The sequence below is a fragment of the Parasteatoda tepidariorum genome, chromosome 6, assembly GCF_043381705.1.
Source record: "Parasteatoda tepidariorum isolate YZ-2023 chromosome 6, CAS_Ptep_4.0, whole genome shotgun sequence".
Taxonomy (NCBI): domain Eukaryota; kingdom Metazoa; phylum Arthropoda; class Arachnida; order Araneae; family Theridiidae; genus Parasteatoda; species Parasteatoda tepidariorum.
In genome coordinates this window covers 79,602,116-79,615,018 of record NC_092209.1, presented here as the reverse complement: position 1 = coordinate 79,615,018, position 12,903 = coordinate 79,602,116, and the positions used below count along the sequence as shown (strand labels likewise).

The 12,903-nt window shown below is 33.9% G+C and overlaps 1 protein-coding gene across 1 annotated transcript in view; it reads left to right on the top strand.

Moving 5' to 3' along the window:
- LOC107446186 (SEC14-like protein 2) overlaps positions 1-8,771 on the top strand; it is a 14,746-nt gene extending 5,975 nt beyond the window's left edge. The window contains exons 5-9 of the mRNA XM_043045855.2: positions 1,869-1,949; positions 3,436-3,522; positions 4,703-4,809; positions 6,539-6,851; positions 8,565-8,771. Coding sequence (XP_042901789.2) covers positions 1,869-1,949; positions 3,436-3,522; positions 4,703-4,809; positions 6,539-6,851; positions 8,565-8,674 — 698 coding nt within the window. The 3' untranslated portion in view covers positions 8,675-8,771. The remainder of the gene's footprint in view (positions 1-1,868; positions 1,950-3,435; positions 3,523-4,702; positions 4,810-6,538; positions 6,852-8,564) is intronic.
- The last annotated feature ends 4,132 nt before the right edge of the window (positions 8,772-12,903 follow it).

Sequence of the window (12,903 nt, the reverse complement as noted above, 5' to 3'; positions counted from 1 at the left end):
GACCTAAACATGTCCCACACTAAAAGACTTTCTGGTTTTCTATAGATACTAGACGAGATATTGCACATGTACAATCCAAATTTTCATGCGCGTTATACGAAGAGTATATCTTAAAATTTAAAAAAAGTTATTAGAAATTACGGGTGCGCGTTATACGCCGGGGAGCGTTATGCGCCGGAATATACGGTAAGTATATATATACAAGTATATAAAAATATCCTTTATAAAAACTCATTACATTTACGTTTAAATATAAAAGTATTGCATATAAACGCGTACAAATCCTGTAATTATTAAGACACTACAGTGCGTCGAATAATCTGGTCTATTATAATATACTAATATAATACCTGATATAAGAAATATTCTATATTTATATAATATATAGTTTAATTTATCCAATTGTCGAATTTATTTTACATATCGTCTAATTTCACCAATTTATACAAGCAAGTTAACAAGTACAAACCGGTTACACGTAAAAACAATAAAGCTGTATAGTATCACCTGATAATTAAGATTTTACATAGAATCTCATAGGGGGCCGTTCAAAAAGTACGTACACAAAAATGGAGAAATTTCAAGCCCCTCCCCCCCCCCTTCGTACATTACCGTACATAAGGTCTTACTCCCCCCCTTAGAGTACGTACATTTTATTAGTCTTATTTAATTTAATTTTTAAGTTATTTAATTTTTTCATAAAAATTAAAATAATTATGTTTTAAATAAAATTAAATATTTACTTAAGGAGTGTGTAGGATNTATATAATATATAGTTTAATTTATCCAATTGTCGAATTTATTTTACATATCGTCGAATTTCACCAATTTATACAAGAAAGTTAACAAGTACAAACCGGTTACACGTCAAAACAATATAGCTGTATATCTTAATTATCACCTGATAATTAAGATTTTACATAGAATCTCATAGTGCGTCTAATCTCATAGAAACTCATTAGGCCATGGACTGTATGTACGCATTTTATACATGAGTCGAAGTACATCCAGAGATAGAGCGCTTGCCTCCCAATGAGGTGCGCCAAGTTCAAATTCCCAGTGATAGATGGACGATTAGAATTTAGCTTCTGACTCGCACCGGCCACAGTGCTGGTGAAAAATATCCTTACTGATAAACGGCTCATGGGTTAGAATCCCCTTGCCGTCGGACTAACTATGGGAGGTTTTGTGGCTTTTTTCTCTATGTAAAGCATTTGCGAAATTCTAACAAAAAGTCCTTCACGAAAACTAATTTGTCCCGATGCTTGATCTAGGAGTTCTTTTGTCACTTGGATTCTGTTCAAAATTGCAAGGCTACTGAGTTGAGCATTGATAGCTGTAAACCCAAAAAAGGGTCGGCTGTTTAACGATAGTTAGAAAATAAAATAGAATTTAGTACTACAGTTATAAAATAAATTGAGTGCTCTAAACTTGATTTGGATTAAAATTCGCTAATTTATAAACACTTAAGATTTTTCCTTATGTTTATCCAAGACAGATTCCGTGTCTTGCAGTAGCATCACTTCACTCAAAGCTCTTTTAATTTTTTTATCAACCTTAAACAAAACTAATTAAGTAAAAACGATTGTAGAAATAAACATAGTTTACAATAAAACACTATTGCGATAATGCATTACTGACGGAAAATGGAATTTAATTGAAAAACCAGTGTGGATACATACCTTTTTTACTAAATCCATGCCTATAATTAGTTCTACATTTATGGGTAGTGAGTTTTACAAATTAAAATAGGAATTTTTTCAATACATGTTGGTTTGTTTTAAAGTATAAATTAAAATATTTATAAATAATAGGATTTATATGTAAAAATTTGAATTTGTATAGAAGTTTGTAATTTTTTTTTCCAGCTCTCGAGTTCTTGCTGAATGTATTTCAAATTTATGAAGCAAACTATCCTGAGAGATTGAAAGCTGCAATTATTATAAACAGTAAATTTCCTTTTTATGCTAATTTAACACATTACTTAAGCGTTTAAAGTAATAACACTGCCCGATAGCAATTTTCTTAAATAGGATAGATAGATGTAGCACTTTTTCGGGTATTTTTTGCAGTGCACTTATCCAGCAACCAGCGGCTCCGCATCGGGATTCCAAAAGTTAAGACTATTTTTTTTAACTAGTTACGATTTTCGATATCGGTAATTAGATTATCATCGAATTAATAGTCCATTATCTACTTCAAATTTCCGTTGTTTTTATGAAATAATACAAATTAAAGTGCTTGTGAGGAAAGAAAATTCAAAACAATGATTTCTTCTAATGATAATGTAATGAATCAGTTATAAAAAGGATATGCATTAGCATAAAATTACTAAATTCAAAAAGGAAGATAGGTAAGTCGCACTAAAGCTGCACAATGGGCTATTGCCGATGGTCTGGGAAACATCCCTGAGTATAATCCGAAGACATACCATTGCAATTTTGATCCTCTGCAGAGGGGATGACTACCCTACTTTGGTAGCCCGATAACCTGAGCGCGAAGTCGAGCACTTCACGGTAGAACAGCTTAACGAGGGCTTATATCGCGCACCCTCGATCCCTACAGAGGCTAATCAGAGTGGTCACCCACTCGCTTACTGACCGCAGCCAGTGATGCTTGACTTCGGCGTTCTACTAGGACTCGTGTCTTTACGTTCAATCCACTGCGGGACTCAAAAATGAAGAAGTACTGTTACAAATTTGTGCAGTTTTGTAAATATTCATTTGTTGTAAGGCTGAAGATTTCAGACGGACCCCAAATAAGCAGTTAAATTAGAAAATTTGTAAGAAATTCACGCAATTTAACATAATTTAAAGAGAAAGTAACGCCGAATAAATTTCTCGACTTGGCGACCATTTTGGCAACAAAAGGACCGTATTGGAAACTTCAAGTTCTAAAGCGATAGCACCAATATTTATATTTACGGAGTCAGACGAGATTTATCTTGAACGATGTCGAAAGTCCCGGGACACCATCGCCAAATAAGATTGTGCCTGTCAGCCTAAAGTCACAGGGACACAAATCACCATCCCCGCTGGCGAGTGACCGAAATCTTTAAAATGGTAAACTGGGAACTGTGGTAGCTCAGGGGATAGATTCTTCCAATGAGATGAACCAAAACTTTCCAGGAAAGAGAAGGCCTCAGCACGGGTTACCATAAACGAGAAATTTGATCTTTTAACTGTCCAAACTTAATGACATCTTTCTTATTTATCATCCACTGCGCAGTTTATGTTCGTTATGTCGGACAACTAAGAAAATAAAAAAAGGAAAAGAAAGGTTAGACTGTCGGACATTTCAGCTTTAGCACGTGAAAATCGGATCATTAGATAAAAAGTTAGTTAAGGTGATGTCATTCTTATTTTGCACCATGTACATTAAAATCTTAGTGATATTATAAACAATATGATATTAAAGTTGGTTATTTCTTTTCAGCTTCGATTTATTTTAATTTACTCTATTCAGTTATTAAACCTTTGCTGTCTGGTGCAACGGTGCAAAAAGTCTTCATCTATGGAAAAGGTAAGAATTTATAAGGTTTTTTATTCGAAACTATCATTTGGGTTTAAAAAAAAAGAATTCTATGAAAGTCTGTGCGTTTAAAAGTGCTTCTAACGCCATAAGCATGCAATTGGGTCCTTTCAAATATTAGGCAAGATTTCGGATTAAATTTTGTTGGGATTATATTTAAAATCTTAGATTTAATGGATTTACCAGTTGAGAGTAGAACATTGATAGTCGTAAACTCAAAAATGACTCGATATAGTTCAACACTGGTTATAAAATATGAAATATTAGTATTCTGGTGATTTGTCCAGTGTCAGAAAAATTATTTGAGGAAAAAAAAATGTGGTGAGGTGTTAAGAAACCCCAATTTTTTTACTCGTTATTTATTACGTGAAAGGAATGAATGAATGAATTAAACAAATTTTACTCGTTATTTATTACGTGTAGGGAATGAATGAATGAATTAAACAAATTTTACTCGTTATTTATTACGTGAAAGGAATGAATGAATCACTTAAATAAATTTTACTCGTTATTTATTACGTGAAAGGAATGAATGAATGAATTAAACAAATTATACCTATTGGGAAGATGGGAGCTGATCAGAGTTGCCACCCATCCGCTCACTAGCAGCAGCCAGTAATGCTTTGCTTCGGTGTTCTACTGGGAACCGTGTCCTTATGTTCAGTTCACTGTGGAACTAGTTCCAGTTAAATTTGTTTTACTAAAATTTAAAAAAAAAGACTTTCTGAAATTTTCAATTTTTTGCAAAAATGATTTCATTCGCTCACTCCGCTAACTCATATTATTTAAAGTTAATTTCAGAGCATGTCATATAGGATGCTCAAAGTGATGTAAAGTCATTTTCAGTACATGTCGTTTAGGATGCCCAAAGTGAAATAAAGTTATTTTCAGAAGATGTCATTTGGGATGCCCAAAGTGAAATAAAGTCATTTTCAGTACATGTCGTTTAGGATGCCCAAAGTGAAATAAAGTTATTTTCAGAAGATGTCATTTAGGATGCCCGAAGTGAAATAAAGTTAATTTCAGAGCATGTCATATAGGATGCCCAAAGTTACATAAAATCATTTTTAGAACTTGTCGTTTAGGATGCCCAAATTGATATAAAGTCACTTTCAGAATCAGAGTAGTTTCTATCCAGAAAATAAAATGTGTAATAATTTCTTTTTACTAGATGGATGGAAGAATGATCTGTTAAAGTCCATCGATGACGATGTCTTACCGGTATATCTTGGCGGTACAAGAACAGATCCCGATGGAGATCCCATGTGCTCTAAATCTGTAAGTACTTTGTTTAGCTGCACTAAACTGATCCATAGAGCTGTATGTTAATATCCTCCCCTTGGCTTTATGTTGCAGTGACGTGACGTCAAACGCATACTCTGCATTACTAAATTCTTTTATGAACTTCAAGTTTGTTTTTCCTTCAACTTTAATTCTTACATATTTTTAATAGCATTTCTTGCTGTTCTTTTACTTTATTTTGCGCTATTGCATCGTAAATATTAGATACCGCATTCAACCTAAACGAATCTTGTATAAATTGTAAGTAAAGGTAAAATTCTAGAATAGCTCACATCTTGGCGATTGATTATTAAAAATAAAAAAAGACAATTTAAATTTTTACAACTTTATTAAAATATTTTTAATCGAATTAAATTTTTTAAATAATAACTAATAGTATAATATAATAAATTTTAATAGAATTTTTTAATAGAATATTTTTAATATATTCATACACCATTCAATCATTGCTCTCTTACCTTCTGCACCTCCAAAAGTTAAAAATTAACTCGTCCATTCTTTCGCCATTTTCAACCGGTACCACACAAAAAAAATTAAAAAAATGAAATAATAACGGTAATAAATGAAATAACGATTAAAAAATGAAATCATAACGATGATTCCAACTGCAAGAGATCAAAGCATAAATGGCGAAAAAAATAAACCCTTACCTCCTTTTCTAACATAATCCAACTTTCGCGTAGGTATACATATCATATAACCAATCACGGTTTAAGAATTTTAGTGGTGTGATCGGACGTTCAAAATAATCTCCCCGAAATAACTTCCGGAGACCTAGTTTGGCGAGATTTCAAAATCTAGCTTGGCGAGATGTAAAAAATGCGTCACGGGATGGGCCATTCTAGGAAATGTAAATAGTAATGTAATAGTAATGTAATAGTAATGATATCATAAATAAGTGTAAATAGTAATTATTAATTGAGTCTATTCTTCAAGCCATTCATTTCGTTTCAATGTTATTTTATTAAGCAAAAAACAATTTTATCTGTTTGTTCCATCATAATAAAGATTAACTGTATGTTGTTACTGGAGGCCAATGTTGGCAAAATCTTACATAATCCACTTTAACCCTTTCGACAGACCTTTTCCCGCAGTATCTTTATTAAAACTGCAAAGTGCTGGGGAGGTACAGTGCGACTTTGAGGAGAACTCCTCTAGACTGAAATTCTGAGGCTGTCTGCTGCTATGGTAATAAACGAGAGCACATTTCTAATGGGGTTTAAATGGAAGAAAGAAGGTGTCGAATGGTATACTCACGACGACATACGCTAAGATTGAGACAAAATTATTCACCCAACACCCCTATTCGAAGTGACCTTTCCTCGTAACCATAGTACCCGCAACGACGCGAGACGGGTGTCTGGAGGAGTTCTCCTGAAAGCCGCACTATACCAAATACACAAGGGAAAAAAAGTATCTACGTAAATTTGTGCATGGTTGGGCCGAAAATAGAATTAGAAACAGGATGTAGCTATTAAAAGTGTGAAAAAGCAATTCGATTTGAATCATTAATTAGTAATAAAAGTAGGAGTTGTTTTATAGCGAAGAAACTAACATAAAAAGATTAATAGAAGCTTTTTATGTTACATACATATATATATATATAGATTGATATTATGATAAACTATAACGTAATATATTATTTAGATAGGATAAATAAATATGGATGAATGAAATGTGTATAATGAACTTTTTTTATGGTTAGATAAAGCTTGCAAAACCTGTACCGGAAGAACTTTATTTGATTAAGAGCAAGACCAGCATCAGTTCACAGCCAGATGCAAAGAAGTTGGTGGTATCTCGTTTATCCAAAGTGCAATTACAGGTGTACGTGGATCAGCCGGAATCGGTGATAGAGTGGGAATTTGAGACAGAGACCAGAGACATTGGTTTCGGACTCATCTACAAGAATGACAGATCTGAAGCGGCGAAACCGGAGGAGCTTGTTCCCAAACAAAGAGTCGACGCCCATCTCGTATCAGAAGCCGGCATGTTCAAGTGCCATAAATCCGGAATTTGTGAGTATATCTTTCTTTCATACACTATCAGGCCAAAAGCATCCGGACACCTAGTGGTACGGACTTAGAGTGTCCTGAGGCACATATTAATATGATGTTGGTCTCCCTTTTGCATCGATGACAGCCTGCACACGACTGGGAAGACTTTCCAACAGTTTTTCATAGGACTTCCATCACAGCTTGCTTGCAATGAGGAGGGTTGATTTGGCCTGGCTATGTAATCTAATTCGTCCCAAAGGTGTCCTATGTATTCGAGGCTCTGAGAAGGCCTGTCCAGTTTTTGAATACCCATTTCGTCAAACAGCTTCTGTGCAAGCCTCGATGTGTGAATGGAGCAGTTATCCTGCTGGAGGAGAAATAAGCCGAAATATTGCCATAGAGTGCAGCATTGTCCAGAATGTCCACACACATCTCAGAGTTCTTGTTTCCAACCACAGGAGCTAACGGACCTAGCCCAAACGACGAGGAACACCCCCACACCATTATGTTCCCATCACCATAACAACAGGGTGTCCGGATACTTTTGGCAAGATAGTGTATAATATGAGGCTATTTACATTAAAGAACACTGTCCAAAGAGAAGAATTAATGTTATTTAAAACCTTGCTTCGTATCGATTGCGCGCCAAGGGAGCTATCGCCCCCAGGTATTAATCTTACTCCTCTGAGATATCAATTCAGAGGAGGCCTCCAATCGATGGCTAATTTTTTACCGAAGAATGATTTCCACTTTCAGTTACGTAAAAAATTAATTTAAAATATAAATGATTTAGATCTTTATAAAAAACATATCTTTGCAATGTTTTTTCTTTTTTTCTTTTTCATCCCTTAGGGGAGATTTTGCCCCCTTCAGTGGACAATAACCTTTTAATTTTGGTTTTCCTTCTTGCAGAAATTTTTGAAAAATTTTATCTTTTCATTAGAATTATTTCAAAAGATGCCTTTCTTGCGCATCTGAGTGGGAAAAAAATGCTTGTGACTTTTCTATTCTCATTTGAGAGTAATGAAAAATAAAGAATAAAGAAGTAGAAAATTTGGTTTTCTCTTCGACAGAAATTTTAATTCTATTTTTTAATTTTTTTTTATTTTTTACTTTCAATTTCCACATAGTTTTAAAAAATCCTATATTTTCAATACAATCTAATTTATTACAACAACTGAATCTCGAAATGAAAACACGAACTTCGTACCCTCTTTTTAAAGAGTCTGATTCACGTGATTTCGCCGTCCATCATTTTTTTGGTAGTTACTGCTACGAATTTCACAATTTATTATTTTTCTTAATGTGATGATGATTTACGAAATGCGAAGAAAGAAATAATTAGTGTGTTTTTCCCCCAGCAAAATGTGAGAATATTGCTCATAATATTCAAATAAAAAAAAATATTTTATCCAAAAAGTTTTCTTTTTTTTAAGTTGACACTTTAAATGAGTAACATGTATATTTGTCATTATTAAAAATATCTTGCAGAAAGATATTATTAGTACTAGAGTGTCGCAGAAAGTCCGAAAAAATTCTGCAGCAGGGGTAACACCTAGGTATCTAATCGAAGACATCCTAGGGCATGCACTGTAGGCCACTATACGAAGTGATTTAATTGTTTTCAATTTAGTTCTCAATGGCTTTTGCTTGTTACTGACCTTACCTGCAGTAACAGTTCTTGTTTATTTATTATTATTATTGCTTACAGATTTTTTCCCCTCAATTTTTCAGATGTTCTTGTTTTTGATAACAGTTACAGTTGGATTCATCGAAAGGAAATATATTGCAAAGTGTCCGTTATCAGTCCTATTGGTAAAGTGATACCGTGCACAACGCTGTAGTCATTTGTTTGAATATTAATGTAACCCTTCATCAGCACATCAGGGACTACCAGAATATTTTATAATCAATATGTAAATAAAGAATATTTTATACTAACTGAAATCTGTTTTGTCGAAGGAAAAATTCAAAACAAATTCACATTTTAAGAAATTAGAAGGGGAAGGCAAAATGTAAGAGAAGGAGTCGAGCCGCGATTGCTCAGGGGATAGAGCATTCCCCTTCCAATGAGGTCACCCGGGGTTCGATCCCGGCGATGACTGGTCAATACGAATTCCGCATCCGGCTTGCACCGACCACAATGTTGACGTGAAATATCCTCAGTGGTAGACGGATCATGGGTTAGAGTCCCCTTGCCTTCAGGCTAACCGTGGGAAGTTCTCGTAGTCTTCCTCTCCATGTAACGCAAATGCGGGCTGTTTATATCGAAAATTCCCCCACGAAGGCAAATTTCTCCCAATGCTTTATCCAGGAGTCCCCTCGTCTTCTGGATTGGGTTCAAAATTACAAATGGCTACAAGAGTTGAACACGCTAGTAGTCGTAAACCCAAAAATTGGGTATGCTGTTCAACGACAGTTATTAAAAAAAAAAAAAATTTTTTTTAAAAAAGGAGTAGCTTACAGCGCGCCACCACAAAGCGGACAAAAAATTTCTCCGTGGATTTGCTGATTATGTTATAATTTGATATTAGACTAACTGTATAAAGATTTCGTGCTTTTCCTCTCCTTTTAACGCAATTGTGGGATAAATAATCCTAAACGAAGAATATTTAGTCTTAATATTTAATCCAATAGTTTCCTTTTCATTTTATAACCGCGGTTTGAAAGCTAACTAATTTTTGGTTTGAACCTATGTTTAACTTGTAATTTTGAACCAACGCAGAAGACTCCTGGATCAAGCATTGGGACAAATTAGCTATCGAGGAGGACTTTTTGCTGGAACTAACCAGACTTTGCGTTACATGGAGAAGAAGACTACAAAAAACTCTCATGGTTGGCTCGACGTCAAAGAGATTCTAACCCGTGATCCGTCTGCTAATGAGGATATTTTGGATAATGAAGAGGCTGTGGTCAGATGTCGTATTGTTAAGCAATCGCATGGGTTGGAATCTCGGTCACCACATTGAAAGGTGAGCGCGCTATCCCCTGAGCCACCACGACTTCCAGTAGGTTCATTGACTTTTGAGTTGGGCACGAAATTACAAAGCTACAGAGTTAAACTTTGGTATATCGGTAAATTTAAAATGAATCGGGTTCTTAGAACCACTGATATAAAGCAAAGAGAGCATTATTTTGAAATGAATGTTCATGATATATTTTACCATAAATGTCTGAAATAAGGTAAATGTCAGCATTCATGGAGTCGCTTTGGTGAATGTTGTCAAATACATTTTCCTACTTACACTTACATCAAGCTTGCATCGAAAGATAAGGATTTAGTTTAAAAAAGAAATGTTCTCGTTATTTTTCTCTTATATACCATAAGCGCAAATTGATATTAGTGACATTCACAATCAGTGCAAACTGACATTAGTGACATTAACAATCAGTGCAAACTGACATTAGTGACATTAATAATCAGCGCTAAATGTAACAACATTTTTTCGGCGTAAAAATGAAGATAAAATACGGAGCTCAGAATAAAATAAAGGCAGATCTGAATTTGCAAGACAATACGTTCGTTTTCAGACAAAATTTTGAAAGCGTAAAATATGGGCTTTTGATACTTCGACTTATGGATTGCAAAACTAGAAAGGCAGCAGAGTTGTTTGAGATAAAATTCCAATGATGATATCGCATTGTTGTCATTTCTATTTGCTTGGAAAATCACAATTTTCCCTCATTAATTTATTTTCTTTTTTGGTATCGGCATGAAAGTCATAAAGGTAATGTTTACATGTAAACTATTTTTGTATTCCATAATTTAAAGGCGTTTACCAGTATTATTTATTTTTCTTATTTTTTCAGTTTATTCTTACTTATTTATTCACAGTTTTTTCTGCTGTTATTACGTTTTTTTATTATTTTGATAGTTTTTGAAATTTAACACCAAAAGAGATGTTCTTAAATTATAATGTAATTTTATGATACTAGTACTTATTTTATTTTGTAACCATCGTTGAACAGTTGACCCAATTTTGGGTTAACGACTACTGATGTTCAACTCCATAGCCTTATAATTTTGAACCCAATCCAGAAGACAAGGGAACTCCCGGATCAAGTATTGGGAGAAAGTTTGCCTTCGTGGAAGCAGGGGCTTATCCAGAAATTTTTCCTGGGGGGTCATAGACTCAGATTTCCCCTCTACCCCCCACAATAACTTTTTTTACTAAAAAAAATTTTTTAAATATTTTTTTTTTGAGAAAAAAAAACTGGAGTTTTTTAATGCTATTTTCTTCTCATTTAGTTTTTTCATAATGAACAATACATAAATAATTCAAGTATTCAACATCTTTAAATAATAAATGTAATGCGTTTTTACATAATTAGATGTTTACATAATTAAATGGAGGAAAAAAAATCGATTTTTCTGACCTACCTAGGTGCATATGCCCCCTTAAATAATTCCTAAAATATTTTATTTCTTTTGTAAACTATTGAAAAAGTTATTATTTTTACTTTATATTTTTCAATTTCGAGGGGGGTAATGACCCCCCCCCCCCGGCAGGATCCGCCACTGCGTGGAGGATATTTTGATGGAACTAACTCGCACTTGCATTACAGGGAGAGGAAAACCTCTTACAGTTAGCATGAAATTAATTTAAACATTTAATTTAAGGAGGTGAATGTTGAAAGCGAGAGTTGGGGCGACACGCTTAAAAAATTACATTCATTTCATAATTCAACATAGAAGAATCAATAGAAAAATCAATTAAATTTTCTTTAACTTGAAAACAACTGTGTCAATTTACTTACCTTAACAACCAGGGGATGTTTTTCCGAACGTCAAAATTCCTGTTTTTATTCCGAATATTGGCATTTTAATCTTACTAACGAAGTTGATCATTTTAATAATACATTATTATTTCACAAATTTCTTCTTCTTCATATATCTAATTCAACAGTCTTCTCGATTATGTAATTAAAATACTTCCTTTTTTTTTCACTTCAATTTCCAGCCCTTATAGACACAATCGTATTTATATTTTAAAAGAATCAAATCATGACGATACTTGATTGAAGACTGATGATAGTGTCAATTATGGTTGTTGTTATTATAGTTGTTGTTGTTAATTTACGTCGCTCTAGAGCTGTACAATTGGCTATTGGCGACGGTCTGGGAAACATCCCGGAGAATGATCCGAAGACATGTCATCACAATTTTGATCCTCTGCGGAGGGGATGACACCCCCGCTTTAGTAGCTCGACGAACTGCGCGCGAAGTCGAGCACTTTACGGTAGCACAGTTTAACGAGGACCAATACCGCACACCCTCGGTCCCTACGCAGACTGATCCANTTTCCTAGGGGGGTCAGAGACTCAGATTTCCCCTCTACCCCCAACAATAACTTTTTTTACAAAAAAAATTTTTTTAAACATTTTTTTGAGAAAAAAAAAACTGGAGTTTTTTAATGCTATTTTCTTCTCATTTATTTTTTTCATAATGAACAATAGAACAATACATAAATAATTCAAGTATTCAAAATCTTCAAATAATAAATGTAATGCGTTTTTACATAATTAGATGTTTACATAATTAGATGAAGAAAAAAAAATCAATTTTTCCGACCTACCTAGGTGCATATGCCCCCTTAAATAATTCCTAAAATATTTTATTTCTTTTGTAAACTATTGAAAAAATTATTATTTTTACTTTATTTTTTTCAATTTTGAGGGGGGTCATGACCCCCCCCCCCCCCNGGCTGAATCCGCCACGCGTGGAGGATATTTTGATGGAACTAACTCGCACTTGCATTACAGGGAGAGGAAAACCTCTTACGGTTAGCATTAAATTAATTTAAACATTATATTAAGGAGGTGAATGTTGAAAGCGAGAGGTGGGGCGACACGCTAAAAAATTACATTCATTTCATAATTCGACATAGAAGAATCAATGGAAAAATCAATTAAATTTTCTTTAACTTGATAACAACTGTGTCAATTTACTTACCTTAACAACCAGGGGATTTTTTCCGAACATCGAAATTCCAGTTTTTATTCCGAATATTAGCATTTTAATCTTACGGACGAAGTTGATCATTTTAATAATACATTATTATTTCATAACAGT